At 38.2% G+C, this 19,276-nt stretch overlaps 2 protein-coding genes across 2 annotated transcripts; both read left to right on the top strand.

Annotated features, from left to right (window-relative positions):
• Nucleotides 1-5,134: 5,134 nt before the first annotated feature.
• LOC145895333 (uncharacterized) lies at nucleotides 5,135-7,085 on the top strand. Its single transcript, XM_082984126.1, has 6 exons — nucleotides 5,135-5,266; nucleotides 5,348-5,417; nucleotides 5,559-5,714; nucleotides 5,923-6,075; nucleotides 6,560-6,691; nucleotides 6,772-7,085. Exons 2-6 carry the CDS (start codon nucleotides 5,372-5,374, stop codon nucleotides 6,906-6,908), a joined length of 624 nt encoding a protein of 207 aa, XP_082840252.1. The 5' UTR covers nucleotides 5,135-5,266; nucleotides 5,348-5,371; the 3' UTR covers nucleotides 6,909-7,085.
• A 10,286-nt stretch (nucleotides 7,086-17,371) lies between these two features.
• On the top strand, nucleotides 17,372-19,276 carry LOC145895318 (uncharacterized). Its single transcript, XM_082984106.1, has 6 exons — nucleotides 17,372-17,457; nucleotides 17,539-17,608; nucleotides 17,750-17,905; nucleotides 18,114-18,266; nucleotides 18,751-18,882; nucleotides 18,963-19,276. Exons 2-6 carry the CDS (start codon nucleotides 17,563-17,565, stop codon nucleotides 19,097-19,099), a joined length of 624 nt encoding a protein of 207 aa, XP_082840232.1. The 5' UTR covers nucleotides 17,372-17,457; nucleotides 17,539-17,562; the 3' UTR covers nucleotides 19,100-19,276.

Here is a 19,276-nt window from a genome sequence, read left to right as displayed (position 1 = left end):
CGCTGAAGTTAATAGAATGAGATTCAAGGACCAACTCTGGAAATTATCAGTAAAATAAAAGTGAAGTGCCACCTATTGCACTTATTCTTGCAACCGCTATATGCTTAGTTTCAAAGATTAACGCCTCGTGTTGGGTATTTTGGTCTGCGCAGCTCATTTTTGCTTTAAGCGCGCCCCTTTTACTTTATTTGAGTACGTCACATGTGACTAATAAGTGTTCTATATGTTGTGATGGCAGAAAAACGTCGTCTTAATAATTACGTGGTTGTGGGCATGAAGACCTAATGCACGAGGTTTTGGGAATTGGAATAAATCAATACCAAAGTCATTTAGTGTGACGATAGGCCGGTGCCAGACGCGTAAATTTATGCCATTACACTGAAACAGTCAACATAAAATGTGCGCAAACGTATAGCATATTAAATACGCATAGAATTTCAGAAACCCTGATGGAAACAAAAGTGTTGCATTTATTTTTTATTTTTTGGTGATTACTTGTGCTATAGGCAATCCAGTCAATGCAGAATTTTTTTTATACCACACCGGGGTTTGAACTCTGCACGAATCCCGATCAGGTTTTTTTCGTGGTGTACGGTGGGGCGCTTGGTCAATGCTGTCAATCACCGCCGCCAAATAAATGACAAGCAAGCATAACGTCTCTACATATCTACTGCTCTCTAGTGTACGATATGTTTGTTAGCCACCTTCCGCAATGTTGTGAACTTTAGCTAATTTTGTTACGGAGATTTATTTTTTTGACAAAGCCCGCGGTCCTGAGCAGAAAACCTGATCGGAATTCGTGGCGAGGATAACCTGCGTTTGAATTCCAGTGTGGTGAGAAACTTAGAAAATCAAAATGCTAAGTGAGAATTTACAGTTTCTTGGCCATCTATCAAGGACAATATATATGATACATAGTGATTGTGGAAACAGATTTCTGTACGTATCGTTGAAATAGTTACCGCCTCTGCGTGCATAACGTTTCCAATATAGCCTAATTATTCATTTTTACATCATGGGAAAGATAACCATCCTTGTAAAGGTCAAGGGGCAATAAAATGTTCACATTGCAAAAGTGTAAGAGGCCCTGCATAAAGCCGCGCACGCATCAAGAAGACAGATCTGTAGGCAAGCTATAACTGCTCGGTGTGTTTGATTCCTCACTTGGTCTCTTCGTTGGGTTGAAACGGAGATCCGAGGTCGATTGTTGTGGTCACCTTTGGTTAGTTATCTCTGTGACGAGGTGCACAATGCGCAAATAAAATAATCGGGAGTCTAGTTGTAAATGTAAAAGAGTACAAAAATTGGTTCCAAACCAACGAAATAAAACGAAATATTAAAATAATCTTACTGGATACTTTGATATTTTAAACCACATTCCCCACTATAACAATTTATTAAAAAAAACTTGGAATCACTGGTTGTTCGTCAAAACCGCACAAAGTAAACAAAGCCTCAACTTGTTTTTCTATATGTTGGCGAAAATCTTAAATTTACACTTTTTCCTTCGCGGCATTGTTATTTTGTTCCAGACTTGGTATAAGCCAGCTGTAAAACATGCAATACAGACGATTCCTTGTTTGTTTTATTGTGCGCTCGTGCTGAGTTGTGCTGGGATGGGATGTGCCGGTCTGTGCTGGGATGTGCTCGCTTTTGCTCGACGAGCAAAATTTCGGGAACAGTTGGGCACATTTCGGCACACATTGATGCGAAAGTGCTGGGCGACTGATCAAAAAGGAGAGGACATAGATTATTTTAGTTGTGGTTGTGTGATGTGACCGCGTTTGACATGTGAGCGATTGTTTTGAGCGTATGAAATGGTGCCGTAACTGCATTACAAAGCGGTGTGTGGAACGGCGTCTCTGCAGGATGCTGCAGTGAAAAACCATTGTCCTGGTTCAATTATACCATCTTTGTTTTCATAATCTGTGGTGTTTGGTTCAACATACTGTAGTGTTACCTTGCGTCGTAAAAAAATATGTAAAACAGTACATGTCTTTTGTTGAAAAATATGTACAGCCAATAGCAACAACTTCAATTTGTACCTATACTATCGCTGGCAGGGCCGACAAATGCAAAGCAAGACTGACATCCTTAAAAAATTATCAACGTAACTTGTCACTTGCACTTGTCGGTTTCGTGTTCATAACAGGGAAATCCCTCAGTCGTGCTCGATTATTCCAGTAGTGTAAACACCGTGTGTGCCAAATTGTGTTCGTGTGTAAACAAGCCTTTACTGTTAAACATGGTTTCCTGTGAGAAGTACAATAACCTATTTATTTTGATGTGGGAAGGTATAATTTGTAGCCTACATCGGTTCACGAATTTACAGATTCAGAATTAAAGTAAGTTGAAATAAAAAGTTTGGGACCGTGTGAATTATTTATTATTTACTTGTTGGCAGAGTTAGAACTTATTTTTGCCGTCGCAAATTGCACACAATTACTCTAAATTTGCAATTTCTTGGTAGTCTTATAAAATATTCAAACTCATTTGACTTTTATATACACAGACAAAAATTTGGTTCGAGCCCAGTGTGGTGAAAACTGCTTAGCTAGCGTTATGTGCGTGAGTCAGCAATCACGCGGTACAGTGCAATCTGCTAACCGCAACATCCAGCTATGTATTAACACGAGATGTGGTAAGTTTACACGTGTGCGAATCCCAAACAGCATGTTTGCAACAACACAGTTTGAGAATAAGTATTTTTTTAAATTTTATTAGGCTCCATTTCTTCTACAAACAAAGGGCAACGCACAGCCACGCTGGATATCAAGTCTACACTCCAAGTCAACCCTAATATTAACACTTGCACCGATTGTCTGCAAAAATGCCTGCTGTTGTAAACTTCTGTAAACCTCTCGTTTAATTTGAAATCAGTCAGCTGTTTCACTTATATCTATTTAAAAATCGTAGTTTAAAACTGTTTCAGTAATTAAAAGCTCGTCTGGCAAAAGTAAAACTTGTTTGTTCGACGTTTCGGTTCTTATACAACAAACATTCATCAGGAAGGTTTTTGCCCTTTTTTGCTTTATGCGCGCGTGACTATTTATCGCCGTCCGGGGTTTTTTACATGGCAGCGTTAGCAAAAAGTAGTTTAAAACTGTTTATGTACTAATATATGCTACTTATAAATCTTACTGTTGTTTGTATGTTGCATGTCAAAACGTCATTTGTACTTGGATATTTGTTGTTTGGTTATAGTTGGAACAGAATGACTAATTTCCTTGCTGTCCGTCCTTTGCGAGACGATGTAGTTTGGTGTGGCTAACTCATAAATTCAAGCTTAAATCTGTAAATATTCTCAACATGCATGTGATGAATAATATGACGTCTCCATTTAACAAACTTTACTTCCATCCTCTCCACCCATTTGAACTCTGATAACTCAAACATGAACCTGACAACCGACATTATAGGATGTCGAAAACCGACGTTGAAAATTGAGGAAGTCGAGAAGTGATCATTTTCGGGCATTCTGCCATCAAACCAGTCAAAATATATGCACAGCATTGTTATTTATTATAGAATTGACAAAGTGAAAAATGTAATGGATAATACACGCAATAATTTATTTCGACATCCCACAATTTCAACATCAATTTTAGGCATACTGAAATACCGTCAGTCAGCAATTAATTCTACTGCTATTTTTGTTGCCAGGCATACTAGTTAATCAGAATTGCTCTTCTGGCACTTAGTTTCTAAAGTGTTTATTGGAAACCAACGTTTCGTCTGCCATCCGGCGAGACTTCTTCAGGGTTATGTCAACAGTAAAGCATCACGCACATAAAACACTAAAAACGTAGGAAAAACGCAGGAAAAACACAAGGAACAGCCAGAGGACAGCACTGGCCAAACACGCTGCCACACTCGGCCACCGAGTTAACTTTGATGACGTGCAAATCCTAGAGATGGAGGACGATCATACAAAACGTCTGTTCCTGGAGACGCTCCACATCCATAAAAACGACCATTGCATAAACGATAAGGAGCAATGCGTATATTTTCCTGCTGTATACAACAACTTGTTGTAAATGTTACGCCCCGCTACACAACTGGTTCACGTGACGATGCAAGCGGTGCCAGTGTTATCTATTCCTTTTTCCTTGTGTTTTTCCAGCGTTTTTCCTACGTTTTTAGTGTTTTATGTGCGTGATGCTTTACTGTTGACATAACCCTGAAGAAGTCTCGCCGGATGGCAGACGAAACGTTGGTTTCCAATAAACACTTTAGAAACTAAGTGCCAGAAGAGCAATTCTGATTAGCAAATAATTCATTAGGTTTTTGTCAATTAATCGATCGACAACTCCCTTGTAGTATAATACGTTCTAATCCCAGCCTATATGCAAACACTCCTCTGGCTCTAATGGTTTTCAACATTATGTGTTGCGTTGACATTAAGTGTATGTTCGTTTACAACAGAGAACCGATGTTGTTGAGTCAAGTCGCGTTTTCTATTGGAAAAATGTAATGTGGTAGCTGGCACGCTCCAGGCCGTGTAAGTTCCACAAGGCGAACAACAGCTGTTACAATAATCAATATTTCCAATTTACAACCAAAAGTATACTTTATCTAAATCGTTAGGTGTTGGTGTTTTTGCCAATATTGTTCCAACACATAAATCCCGCACTTACTATTAACTATAGGTGTAGACAGGGAAAGTGATATATCCAAAAGGTGGTAATTTATTTGATATCCACCAAAACAAGGAAGTCTAATTTGTCAAACAAAAAAATCACAAAACCATCATATACATGACAAGAATATTGTTATAAAAGTTAGGCATTTTGACAATCACAACCACAGTACAGCTGCAATCACAGCGAGAAGCGAAACATATACTAAAGTAGGGATGTACCGAAAGTTTGCCGAATTTAGCCGAAACTAAGGTTTTTGCAATTATTCGGTTTCGGCCGAATATTTCTGCAAAATTCGGCAGAAACCGAAACTTTTTTACTGCATTCAACGCTGATGCACAAAGTTTAGAAAAGATTAGAATCATTGTTTAAACTGTAGGATTGTGTTCGTTTCATTTGTTTATTGTCACAGAAATGATAAAAATCAACTTTAAGCATTTGGTACAGCAGTCGAGGTTATTCTTTCACGTTCCAGTAAATGGTTGTACGTTAGGATTAAATCCAATACAGCACATAATTTGTTCAAATTTATTGTGTTCAAAGAGATCGATACCAAAATTAGTTTTGGTTTATTCGGTTTCGGCCGAATATAAAAATAGCTGTTTCGGTGCATCACTATACTAAAGGTGAGTTTCACAACAGAATAACTTATTTACATGTTTATTTTATGATCGCTTGTAAATTGCAAATGTTATTTTAATAACCAGATATTTGAAAACAACTTTATCAGCATGAAGTCGATTCTTCTACTTGCACTCTGCATCACCGTTGCTCACGGTAAGATAATCACTGGAATAAGTTTTGCTTTTGTTGGGTGGCTCGAAAATATGTTTAGGTCATGTATATTGCTTGCGTGTTAAAAAATTCTTGCTTGTCGTTTGTTTGAACACGTTCTGTAACATTTGATTTTCATCGCAGGAGCCTTTACGCTTGTACAAGTTGATTTTCTTATCGGGTTGTGCTCGTATGGTTGCATCATCAAACGCGAATGCCCGCAATCTGAAGATGTAAAAAAAGTATTGATGCAGCAGCCAAAAGAGTGTCATAACTGTGTGAAAACAACATGTTGGCCTAGTAAGTAAACGACATCTCCAATGAGAGCAGTTACATTGGATATTAACACAAATTTAAAGTGTAACTCAAATAAGATAATCACCTGCCAAAAACTGCATTCACGCACAAAAAGAATAAAAAATTATTATTTTGTCTCAAGCTTGAACTTGTTAAAAGCAAAGGCAATCCGAAGAGTTCCTTACATTTTTGTATTGATGCCTTTTTGCAGCAAAGTCAACAACCTACCTATCAGACGTCTTTTTTTTGATTTGTGTGCAAGAAGCTTTTGAAAATTGCTCGTCTTGTCCATCAATTACAAACCACGCACTTGATAAACTGGCAACTTGCAAAACGTGCAGCGAGACATGCAAGACAATTTTCGGTTTGCAAATTTTATTTTTTCTTCTGATTCTGATTCTTCTGATATTATGATGATTTTAAGCAATCGCGGATTGTTTAAATTTATTCAACTGAAAATGGAACACAAAACGACTTAATTTGCCACTTTGTGTGGAAAAAAATAACTTTTCTACTTTGGTTATAAAAGCTTATAGTATAATTGGGTCCAAAAAAATTGGGAGTTATGTATGTGATGTGATTAAAGAATAAAAAACTGGATCAATTTAAACACCAAAGGCCCCTGGCACGCTGTCGATCGCACACCGTATCGATATAATTATGTATTAAATTCCACAAAGGAATCTGTGAACAGCTCAGATGGATTTTTATTGAGAAAAATTTTCTCCTAAAAAGGCATCATCAGTTTGCCCAACTTATTCAAATATAGTTAAGTAATTAGAACAACTAGCCATGGCTTTCTTGTTCAAATTACCTATATAGTTAACAAGTATCTTTTCCATTCGCAGACAATCGACGAAATTTGATTGACAAATGCGACGAAATTTGCCTTGGGGAACATATATGTGCGAACTACATCGACAGTCTCCAGGATGACGGTCCTAATCACGAATGTTTGAATTGTCTTTCCGATAATTGCCGTAAGTTACTGAGCCCTAACATTTGCAACGGCGTGTTTGCAATTTCACGCTATCGATTAATTTGTTTTTTTTTACGTCAGTGACCGGAGACAAAGGGTCGTGCCGCCAACTGCCGGATAAAACTTGTCCGTCATGTAGGAGGCTGACAATCGGAGAACACCCTATGGTAGCGACTTGCAGACTTTGTTTGTGGCACTGCGTTGATGTGCTAATGTGATTTATCTTAACGATGCGGGTATATTTTACAAAATTTGATTTGATTTAATTTATTTGATTTGAAACGAATCATAAAATCTCATTTAATCTCACTTGCTACCACTAGAAGTTGCCCTATGAAGATTGAACATATATGCATATCATTTGTATTTGAGTATTCGTTGTTTGTTGATCATGTACACAGAAACTATAATATTTAGAAATAAATACGTGCTTTGAAAAATCGTATGTTGATCTTTTCGTCTGGACCAGCTTCGTTTATGACCATTAGGTACCGACCGCGGCAGCAAAATTGATTTTGCCTATCCTTTCTTGTTTCAAATTCTATCGATTTGATTTCTGATTGGTGTATGGCTCACGAGCTTCACAGCACGCACAATATACAAAACTTTTCGTGTTTGCTACAGTGGAAATATCAAAGAAATAGTTTTGTTTCGCCACTATCTGTTTGAGGTTATATCGCCAGTTCATGGAGTTTGAACGGCGATAACACCACAAGAATCACACGAACAAATCACAGTTATATTTGGCATTGTTACTTTGGTTTCAGATTGCGCCCAGTAAAACTCACAGCATACTTAGTTTTACGCGCCATAAAATACGGTTTATCGTGCATCAGAAGTAACACTGGGTAGATATACTTTCTATAACAACGCGTGATCTTTCCAAATAGGATAGTTTGTCGTGTGACTTGTTCGGGTCCCCGGACTGTATGTAGCTTACGTTGCTGCAGCAATTTGTTGCAATGGAAGTTAATAAAGCACTTTCCTAGACATTGCATTATCGATTGTAAATTTTATCAAATTTAGGCAAAAAATTGCTTGCAAACTAAAGAAAGAAGTGAACTTAATAAAATTTGGAGACACATCCTACAATTTAAACCCGTACATACTACAGAGCCACGTCATCAACTACCTGACGTCACAACGCCTGGAGGCATCCCGGAATCCTGTTTGTGGACGAAAAACAGAACTCAAAAACGTCGTTATAATTTCAAACGCAATTGCGCAGCAGAAGTAACATTGGGGAGACATTAAAGTGAATGAGAAATTGTCCTGGAGCACGAATCGGAAAAGAATGTGCGATTGTCAGGAATTTGTGATGGACGAAGCACCGAGGTCTGCAAAATGGCATGAGAACGTTGAGGTTGAACACAACCAACTTTCGAATTCTCCTTCAGATTGTGGTGTTTTGTTTGCCTGTTATAAATGACAACCACGACAATGAGGTAATCTCGCGGTCATTCGTCAGTCGCCGTATGGTGCACATTCCCATGTTCAGTGCATTTCGCACGGCGTCATTGACATTTCAGCGTATAAATAATGCATGTTACAACCGACCAAGTAATTGTAAACAGCGCAATGAACAAATCTCCGAAGCAACAGAAATAATTGGCGATTATCACACTGTTTTCCTCAATCCAATCCTTAACACAAGTGCTGTACTAAGCCTTTCTCTTGTGTAGTTCAGATGCCTTCGGGTGAGAATAGCGAGGTGTTTTTGGGTAAGTGACCAAGCGGTCGCCATGAGTAGAACAACTGTCTGTGTACGGTTTTTACCTGGCGTCTTAAATAAAGCAGTTTCCATAACATTTCTTCATGAGGCGTTGATATTGTTTAAAGTTTATGGGAAGGAAATGAACCTGGATGAGGGGAATATTAGTAAGGTTGCGGCCACGACGGTCATTGTATGTTACATCCTGAAGGCAAAACCACGAAGAGGACGACATCCATCCCTAATCGACAAAAGATGGGAGACGGGTGTCCGGTGTCACGTGATTGGCATTGCACGGGTTGCCGGGAATGCAGAATAGTGATATTGAAGCAGACCACACGCCAGCTCAAAGGACTTGAAACCCTAGTTGTGGATATGGAAATTATAGTGAGCTGCAGACAGGGGCACTGTTTTTGACCAGATAGGTCTTATCAGTGCAGCTATGATGTGAATTTTAAAGATCTTGTCAGTTAAATACCCAAGCAAAACTTCCATTTGGTGCAAGACATATTTTTAACAAAAATTTGACCAGAAAACACAGGCTGCAGTGTAACAAACTACGTTAACTTACAAATGTACAACTTAGTCACTAATGGGTCAGCAGGTCGCTTATAAATGATACACCAACACTTATTTTATTTTTGTTAACTTCTCGCATTACACACACCTTTAAATTATAGATACGAGTCATATTTCCTAGCATTTTCCCTTCAGGTGAAAATAGAGGAAGCCGTGGCACACGGAAAATACCCAAGAAGTGAGAATTAACATCTGGGGTTACATTTCTTGGTAGCGAGCTGCATAATTTATGCAGGCATAGTTCCAATCTTGAAACCAGCCCCAGTAACCTTATAGCCTCTGGCAAAATAATCTACACATTTTTTACCCTTGCAGCGTACTGTGCAGCTATTGCCGCGCAAGACCGATGGGCAATTGGGTCCAAAACGTGAAAATTTCGATTAAACTACAAAAAAGTATGGAACAACACAATAGGAACGAGAAAGTATTTTGCAAATTAGTTGCGTTTTGTTTTTTAAGGAAATTTGCTGCTCGTCGTGAAACGTTGTAAAGTAATTTAAAAGCCAACGGTTTTGTGCATGCGAAACACCTATTAGAACATGAAACCGTCACAGCAGCGCCTCTGGCGACCAAAATTTAGCAATGCAGGCGCCGCTGCAGACGTCGGTTATCTTTTTTGTTGGCATGCGCCAAGAGGAAACATGACCCCAGATAGCGAGACACTTAGCAACTGTTGCCATAGCATCGACTGAAAGTCATCTCAAGATTAATCTGACAATTAAGAAACCGGATACAGTAAGTAGTCTGTTGCTGTTGTCGCTTAGGAGAAAGTTTAGCACTTTTTGCACAAGTCTGCCTTTGACAACAGGTGTAGCAAGGCCGACTTGCAACTTTATTTTAGGTTTAATGGAGAGAACGGACACTTATCTTGACCAGCATGAAATGTTCAAAGTGTAGCGAATTAATCTTATGGCACGCCTGAGCATAACCCCAAATTTTCGCTGTTTTGTGGTCGTCAGGTCATACATTTAATTGAAGGTTTCACAAACTATTGCTGTCTTTTTAGTCTCCACGTAACAATATCACATAACGACAACTTAACAAGAAAATCCAAAGTTGAATTCAAATTTGCACCCTTGTTTACAACTTGCACAGTTTTCGTAAACGGTAAAAGTTAGTTAAGACAACAGAAAGCATACCTTTTCACCAGAAGTTCCAGATGGATTTCCCTGAAGGGAGGAAACAGATGCATATTTCAGTGCACGTGTTCATTTGGCGAAACCGAAATAACTTTACCAAAACGCCAAGCAAAGCAAATAAATCCTTGAAAGCTGCCGTCACTGCAACTGTAAAGTAATAACAGAAAAACAATGGTCGCCATTGAAGGCGGCTGATTGGTTTGATTGAACACGTGCTTGCAAAAAGGCGCCAAATCAGTTTGCTCACAGGTTTATCTTGAGGGCACGTATTTGTTCTTGTTGTTGTAATTCGATGGCACTGAACAGCTAAGTTGTACAGTATTCCTTAGTTTTGTTAATTTGTCAATAACTTTTAGCTTTTATTCATCCAAAATGTTTTTAGGAATGTTTACAGTGAACTTTATTCTAAAACACAGGTCAATGTTTATTTGGGAAAACGTGTGTAATGTTTAGTTGGGAAAACGTGTGTAATGCGAAATCAAAAGGATGTCGAATCAACGACAATAGCAGCTTGGTGCATAATTTAAACACAAAAGCCAGAGAATGTATGCAAGCCGAACTCCCTGACTCTTTACTGCCATCTTGTAGAAAAATCAGTTGCTAATACTTGTCACAATGCGTCGCACTTCGTTTCTTTCGCGATGTAAAGTCACGTTGTGCCTCAAAAAATATATACATTGCTACAAATATATAATGTCATAGTAATCAAAAATTTGTAGGGTGATAGTTTAACTGGCATGACAAAACAACTTTGGTCCGAAGTTTTTTCGGCCCGCCAGAAGACCGCATAATGTATTTGACTGGCTTCGTACAGATTAAACATGAAGTAGATGCAGACGTCTGACTTATGATCTGTAGCTGTTATGATAACAACCTTCGTACTAAGTTTTTTTGGTCCGTCTAAAGACAATCGGGAAGAAAAAACCATTTTGCCCCTGGGGTTTGAACTTCTGACCACGCTTTTATCATTTTGAAGCTTGAGGTGACTTTAAAGATGGATTTTTGTCACTGGGCCCAGTTTGGGTTATCTAACTCTTTATGACAAATCGGGAGTATTAGTTTCGTTATTGCTGTGTTTCTTTGTCAAATGATGGCAATAATACAATGGAAACCAAGGCCAGCAGTTACGCATTTACAGGGTAGGTAATGGCATTTAGCATAGAACATGCAAGAAATAATGACGATGGATAGATTGCGTCGCGTTACTCGTTCAAAACTGTAACAAAACGAACAATGAAACCACGCTATCTTGTCTGATACGCTGTTTTTTTAGTTGAGAACAGAAACCACGTCGCTATCATTGGTGAGTGGATTAGCGTATTCACTTTGGCAGAAATAAAGATGAACACAATGATATTTGTTTTTTAACTAAATAAAAAAACAATGACTGACGCGCTTTCTTTCTTGTTATTTCAGCTTGTGGACACTTCGCTCTGTCAATAATACAATGGAAACCAAGGCCAGCACTCGCGCATTTACAGGGTGGGTAATTGCATTTAACACAGCACATGCATGTAATAAGGACGACAGAAAGATTGCGTCACATTCCACAAATCAAGCGGCTGTGGCATGCAAGCGCGCCCTTGCTGCCGTGTGTATGCAATGAGGCGTGACGACAACAGTTGTAACATTACATTGCACGCACATGAAAGTTAATCGAAGAGCTTCGAAGTTATTTTCCATTCCTTCAGAAGAATCCGGACATGACTCGAGTTGGGTTTAAGTAATACCTGAAGTTAGACTTACTAATTTTATAATTATCATTACTATATTGTTATTTTCTTTCGTCGCATTACTCGTAGTAACAAACCAGCAATGACTCATGTTTGGTTTATGAAATACCTGAAGGTAGAGTCACTCATTTTACATTTATCATCACTCTATTGTATTGTTGTTTTCTGCGTTATTCGTTCAAAGCTGCAACAAACCGTATAATGAGAGTACGCTACCTTATGTACTCTTGTTTAAATATGGGACTCGCTATATTCTTTGTACAATGGATTCGCTCTGATGCGCTTCCCTTCTTATTATTCCAGCTTGATCTTTGTTTCCGTGGCGTTATTCAGTCTTTTGACTTCGTTTCCTCTTTTGTCCGCGTGTACTGCCGCTTTGGAAGAAGACGAAGTTTAATTAAAGCACGATCTTTACTATGAGTTGTGCTCGGGAAGTTATATAAGCGTTGATATATGTTGCTAGCATGCTTTGACACACAGCAGTCTTCTGTTTTTGCAGATTTGTCTTGTCCATAGTTTTCTACCCCGACTAACTGCTTTTCTCACATCAATGCAATTCGTCAGTCAACCTTCTACAAGTCAGCAGGCAGAAGGTCAGTGCAAGAGGTTGCCTTTACGGGAGTTCAAATTGACTTACTTCAAATATTTTTGTCGTTTTACTCCTTTGTTGACAAAAGTTAAGATTTTTTTCTCATTTTTACCCTTTTGTGTGGAAAATTATATCAGGGATCAGTCAGAAGTTGTGCCTACAACGGCTTGTATAGCAAATATAATTTTGTTTTACCTTTTGCAGAAGTAAAAATGACACAACCAGAATACACTGCTGAAACGTAAGTCTAGATTAATCAGAATTGTTCTTCTGGCACTCAAGTTTCTAGTGTTTATTTGAAACCGACGTTACGTCTGCCATCCTTCGAGACTTCCTCAGGGTAGGATAGAAGGAGATTGTTTAAATTCAGTCCCAAGGAATCGCCGCCAATTAAATGACAAAACAAGCATAACGTCTCTACATCTCTACTGCTCTCTAGTGTACGATATGTTTGTTAATCACCTTCCGCAATGTTGTGAACTTTAGCTAATTTTGTCACAGAGATTTATTTTTTTGACCAGTACAAGGCCTGCGGTCCTAAGTAGAAAACCTGATCGGAATTCGTGACGAGGATAACCTGCGTTTGAATTGTGGTAAGAAACTTGGAAAATCAAAATGCTAAGTGAGAATTTGCAGTTTCTTGGCTATCTATCAAGGACAATATATATGATACATAGTGATGGTGAAAACAGATTTCCGTACGTATCGTTTAAATAGTTACTGCCTCTGCGTGCATAACGTTTCCAATATAGCCTAAAAATTCGTTTTTACATCATGGGAAAGATAACCATCCTTGTAACGGTCAAGGGGCAATAAAATGTTCACATTGCAAAGGTGTAAGAGGCCCTGCATAAGGCCGCGCACCCATTAAGAAGACAGGTCTGTAGGCGAGCTATATACTTCTTGGTGTGTTTGATTCCGCACTTGGTCTCTTCGTTGGGTTGAAACGGAGATCCGAGGTCGATTGTTGTGGTCACCTTTGGTTAGTTATCTCTGTGACGAGGTGCACAATGCGCAAGTCTAGTTGTAAATGTAAAAGAGTACAAAAATTGGTTCCAAACCAACGAAATAAAACGAAATATTAAAATAATCTTACTCGATACTTTGATATTTTAAACCACATTCCCCACTATAACAATTTATTAAAAAAAACTTGGAATCACTGGTTGTTCGTCAAAACCGCACAAAGTAAACAAAGCCTCAACTTGTTTTTCTATATGTTGGCGAAAATCTTAAATTTACACTTTTTCCTTCGCGGCATTGTTATTTTGTTCCAGACTTGGTATAAGCCAGCTGTAAAACATGCAATACAGACGATTCCTTGTTTGTTTTATTGTGCGCTCGTGCTGAGTTGTGCTGGGATGGGATGTGCCGGTCTGTGCTGGGATGTGCTCGCTTTTGCTCGACGAGCAAAATTTCGGGAACAGTTGGGCACATTTCGGCACACATTGATGCGAAAGTGCTGGGCGACTGATCAAAAAGGAGAGGACATAGATTATTTTAGTTGTGGTTGTGTGATGTGACCGCGTTTGACATGTGAGCGATTGTTTTGAGCGTATGAAATGGTGCCGTAACTGCATTACAAAGCGGTGTGTGGAACGGCGTCTCTGCAGGATGCTGCAGTGAAAAACCATTGTCCTGGTTCAATTATACCATCTTTGTTTTCATAATCTGTGGTGTTTGGTTTAACATACTGTAGTGTTACCTTGCGTCGTAAAAAAATATGTAAAACAGTACATGTCTTTTGTTGAAAAATATGTACAGCCAATAGCAACAACTTCAATTTGTACCTATACTATCGCTGGCAGGGCCGACAAATGAAAAGCAAGACTGACATCCTTAAAAAATTATCAACGTAACTTGTCACTTGCACTTGTCGGTTTCGTGTTCATAACAGGGAAATCCCTCAGTCGTGCTCGATTATTCCAGTAGTGTAAACACCGTGTGTGCCAAATTGTGTTCGTGTGTAAACAAGCCTTTACTGTTAAACATGGTTTCCTGTGAGAAGTACAATAACCTATTTATTTTGATGTGGGAAGGTATAATTTGTAGCCTACATCGGTTCACGAATTTACAGATTCAGAATTAAAGAAAGTTGAAATAAAAAGTTTGGGACCGTGTGAATTATTTATTATTTACTTGTTGGCAGAGTTAGAACTTATTTTTGCCGTCGCAAATTGCACACAATTACTCTAAATTTGCAATTTCTTGGTAGTCTTATAAAATATTCAAACTCATTTGACTTTTATATACACAGACAAAAATTTGGTTCGAGCCCAATGTGGTGAAAACTGCTTAGCTAGCGTTATGTGCGTGAGTCAGCAATCACGCGGTACAGTGCAATCTGCTAACCGCAACATCCAGCTATGTATTAACACGAGATGTGGTAAGTTTACACGTGTGCGAATCCCAAACAGCATGTTTGCAACAACACAGTTTGAGAATAAGTATTTTTTGAAATTTTATTAGGCTCCATTTCTTCTACAAACAAAGGGCAACGCACAGCCACGCTGGATATCAAGTCTACACTCCAAGTCAACCCTAATATTAACACTTGCACCGATTGTCTGCAAAAATGCCTGCTGTTGTAAACTTCTGTAAACCTCTCGTTTAATTTGAAATCAGTCAGCTGTTTCACTTATATCTATTTAAAATGCGAATCGTAGTTTAAAACTGTTTCAGTAATTAAAAGCTCGTCTGGCAAAAGTAAAACTTGTTTGTTCGACGTTTCGGTTCTTATACAACAAACATTCATCAGGAAGGTTTTTGCCCTTTCTTGCTTTATGCGCGCGTGACTATTTATCGCCGTCCGGGGTTTTTTACATGGCAGCGTTAGCAAAAAGTAGTTTAAAACTGTTTATGTACTAATATATGCTACTTATAAATCTTACTGTTGTTTGTATGTTGCATGTCAAAACGTCATTTGTACTTGGATATTTGTTGTTTGGTTATAGTTGGAACAGAATGACTAATTTCCTTGCTGTCCGTCCTTTGCGAGACGATGTAGTTTGGTGTGGCTAACTCATAAATTCAAGCTTAAATCTGTAAATATTCTCAACATGCATGTGATGAATAATATGAGGTCTCCATTTAACAAACTTTACTTCCATCCTCTCCACCCATTTGAACCCTGATAACTCAAACATGAACCTGACAACTGACATTACAGGATGTCGAAAACCGACGTTGAAAATTGAGGAAGTCGAGAAGTGATCATTTTCGGGCATTCTGCCATCAAACCAGTCAAAATATATGCACAGCATTGTTATTTATTATAGAATTGACAAAGTGAAAAATGTAATGGATAATACACGCAATAATTTATTTCGACATCCCACAATTTCAACATCAATTTTAGGCATACTGAAATACCGTCAGTCAGCAATTAATTCTACTGCTATTTTTGTTGCCAGGCATACTAGTTAATCAGAATTGCTCTTCTGGCACTTAGTTTCTAAAGTGTTTATTGGAAACCAACGTTTCGTCTGCCATCCGGCGAGACTTCTTCAGGGTTATGTCAACAGTAAAGCATCACGCACATAAAACACTAAAAACGTAGGAAAAACGCAGGAAAAACACAAGGAACAGCCAGAGGACAGCACTGGCCAAACACGCTGCCACACTCGGCCACCGAGTTAACTTTGATGACGTGCAAATCCTAGAGATGGAGGACGATCATACAAAACGTCTGTTCCTGGACACGCTCCACATCCATAAAAACGACCATTGCATAAACGATAAGGAGTAATGCGTATATTATCCTGCTGTATACAACAACTTGTTGTAAATGTTACGCCCCGCTACACACCTGGTTCACGTGACGATGCAAGCGGTGCCAGTGTTATCTATTCCTTTTTCCTTGTGTTTTTCCAGCGTTTTTCCTACGTTTTTAGTGTTTTATGTGCGTGATGCTTTACTGTTGACATAACCCTGAAGAAGTCTCGCCGGATGGCAGACGAAACGTTGGTTTCCAATAAACACTTTAGAAACTAAGTGCCAGAAGAGCAATTCTGATTAGCAAATAATTCATTAGGTTTTTGTCAATTAATCGATCGACAACTCCCTTGTAGTATAATACGTTCTAATCCCAGCCTATATGCAAACACTCCTCTGGCTCTAATGGTTTTCAACATTATGTGTTGCGTTGACATTAAGTGTATGTTCGTTTACAACAGAGAACCGATGTTGTTGAGTCAAGTCGCGTTTTCTATGGGAAAAATGTAATGTGGTAGCTGGCACGCTCCAGGCCGTGCAAGTTCCACAAGGCGAACAACAGCTGTTACAATAAGGAATATTTCCAATTTACAACCAAAAGTATACTTTATCTAAATCGTTAGGTGTTGGTGTTTTTGCCAATATTGTTCCAACACATAAATCCCGCACTTACTATTAACTATAGGTGTAGACAGGGAAAGTGATATATCCAAAAGGTGGTAATTTATTTGATATCCACCAAAACAAGGAAGTCTAATTTGTCAAACAAAAAAATCACAAAACCATCATATACATGACAAGAATATTGTTATAAAAGTTAAGCATTTTGACAATCACAACCACAGTACAGCTGCAATCACAGCGAGAAGCGAAACATATACTAAAGTAGGGATGTACCGAAAGTCTGCCGAATTTAGCCGAAACTAAGGTTTTTGCAATTATTCGGTTTCGGCCGAATATTTCTGCAAAATTCGGCCGAAACCGAAACTTTTTTACTGCATTCAACGCTGATGCACAAAGTTTAGAAAAGATTAGAATCATTGTTTAAACTGTAGGATTGTGTTCGTTTCATTTGTTTATTGTCACAGAAATGATAAAAATCAACTTTAAGCATTTGGTACAGCAGTCGAGGTTATTCTTTCACGTTCCAGTAAATGGTTGTACGTTAGGATTAAATCCAATACAGCACATAATTTGTTCAAATTTATTGTGTTCAAAGAGATCGATACAAAAATTAGTTTCGGTTTATTCGGTTTCGGCCGAATATAAAAATAGCTGTTTCGGTGCATCACTATACTAAAGGTGAGTTTCACAACAGAATAACTTATTTACATGTTTATTTTATGATCGCTTGTAAATTGCAAATGTTATTTTAATAACCAGATATTTGAAAACAACTTTATCAGCATGAAGTCGATTCTTCTACTTGCACTCTGCATCACCGTTGCTCACGGTAAGATAATCACTGGAATAAGTTTTGCTTTTGTTGGGTGGCTCGAAAATATGTTTAGGTCATGTATATTGCTTGCGTGTTAAAAAATTCTTGCTTGTCGTTTGTTTGAACACGTTCTGTAACATTTGATTTTCATCGCAGGAGCCTTTACGCTTGTACAAGTTGATTTTCTTATCGGGTTGTGCACGCATGGTTGCATCATCAAACGCAAATGCCCGCAATCTGAAGATGTAGAAAAAGTATTGATGCAGCAGCCAAAAGAGTGTCATAACTGTGTGAAAACAACATGTTGGCCTAGTAAGTAAACGACATCTCCAATGAGAGCAGTTACATTGGATATTAACACAAATTTAAAGTGTAACTCAAATAAGATAATCACCTGCCAAAAACTGCATTCACGCACAAAAAGAATAAAAAATTATTATTTTGTCTCAAGCTTGAACTTGTTAAAAGCAAAGGCAATCCGAAAAGTTCCTTACATTTTTGTATTGATGCCTTTTTGCAGCAAAGTCAACAACCTACCTATCAGACGTCTTTTTTTTGATTTGTGTGCAAGAAGCTTTTGAAAATTGCTCGTCTTGTCCATCAATTACAAACCACGCACTTGATAAACTGGCAACTTGCAAAACGTGCAGCGAGACATGCAAGACAATTTTCGGTTTGCAAATTTTATTTTTTCTTCTGATTCTGATTCTTCTGATATTATGATGATTTTAAGCAATCGCGGATTGTTTAAATTTATTCAACTGAAAATGGAACACAAAACGACTTAATTTGCCACTTTGTGTGGAAAAAAATAACTTTTCTACTTTGGTTATAAAAGCTTATAGTATAATTGGGTCCAAAAAAATTGGGAGTTATGTATGTGATGTGATTAAAGAATAAAAAACTGGATCAATTTAAACACCAAAGGCCCCTGGCACGCTGTCGATCGCACACCGTATCGATATAATTATGTATTAAATTCCACAAAGGAATCTGTGAACAGCTCAGATGGATTTTTATTGAGAAAAATTTTCTCCTAAAAAGGCATCATCAGTTTGCCCAACTTATTCAAATATAGTTAAGTAATTAGAACAACTAGCCATGGCTTTCTTGTTCAAATTACCTATATAGTTAACAAGTATCTTTTCCATTCGCAGACAATCGACGAAATTTGATTGACAAATGCGACGAAATTTGCCTTGGGGAACATATATGTGCGAACTACATCGACAGTCTCCAGGATGACGGTCCTAATCACGAATGTTTGAATTGTCTTTCCGATAATTGCCGTAAGTTACTGAGCCCTAACATTTGCAACGGCGTGTTTGCAATTTCACGCTATCGATTAATTTGTTTTTTTTTACGTCAGTGACCGGAGACAAAGGGTCGTGCCGCCAACTGCCGGATAAAACTTGTCCGTCATGTAGGAGGCTGACAATCGGAGAACACCCTATGGTAGCGACTTGCAGACTTTGTTTGTGGCACTGCGTTGATGTGCTAATGTGATTTATCTTAACGATGCGGGTATATTTTACAAAATTTGATTTGATTTAATTTATTTGATTTGAAACGAATCATAAAATCTCATTTAATCTCACTTGCTACCACTAGAAGTTGCCCTATGAAGATTGAACATATATGCATATCATTTGTATTTGAGTATTCGTTGTTTGTTGATCATGT

This window comes from Ascidia mentula, chromosome 3 (assembly GCF_947561715.1).
Source record: "Ascidia mentula chromosome 3, kaAscMent1.1, whole genome shotgun sequence".
NCBI lineage: Eukaryota > Metazoa > Chordata > Ascidiacea > Phlebobranchia > Ascidiidae > Ascidia > Ascidia mentula.
This window is presented reverse-complemented; position numbering and strand designations above follow the sequence as displayed.

Excerpts from the sequence above, each read along its gene's own strand:
- LOC145895333 (XM_082984126.1), top strand. The coding sequence starts at position 5,372 with ATGAAGTCGATTCTTCTACTTGCACTCTGCATCACCGTTGCTCACG. Across the intron at positions 6,076-6,559 it reads GACATGCAAGACAATTTTCG|ACAATCGACGAAATTTGATT; the intron begins GTTTGCAAATTT and ends TTCCATTCGCAG. Across the intron at positions 6,692-6,771 it reads TTGTCTTTCCGATAATTGCC|TGACCGGAGACAAAGGGTCG; the intron begins GTAAGTTACTGA and ends TTTTTACGTCAG.
- LOC145895318 (XM_082984106.1), top strand. The coding sequence starts at position 17,563 with ATGAAGTCGATTCTTCTACTTGCACTCTGCATCACCGTTGCTCACG. Across the intron at positions 18,267-18,750 it reads GACATGCAAGACAATTTTCG|ACAATCGACGAAATTTGATT; the intron begins GTTTGCAAATTT and ends TTCCATTCGCAG. Across the intron at positions 18,883-18,962 it reads TTGTCTTTCCGATAATTGCC|TGACCGGAGACAAAGGGTCG; the intron begins GTAAGTTACTGA and ends TTTTTACGTCAG.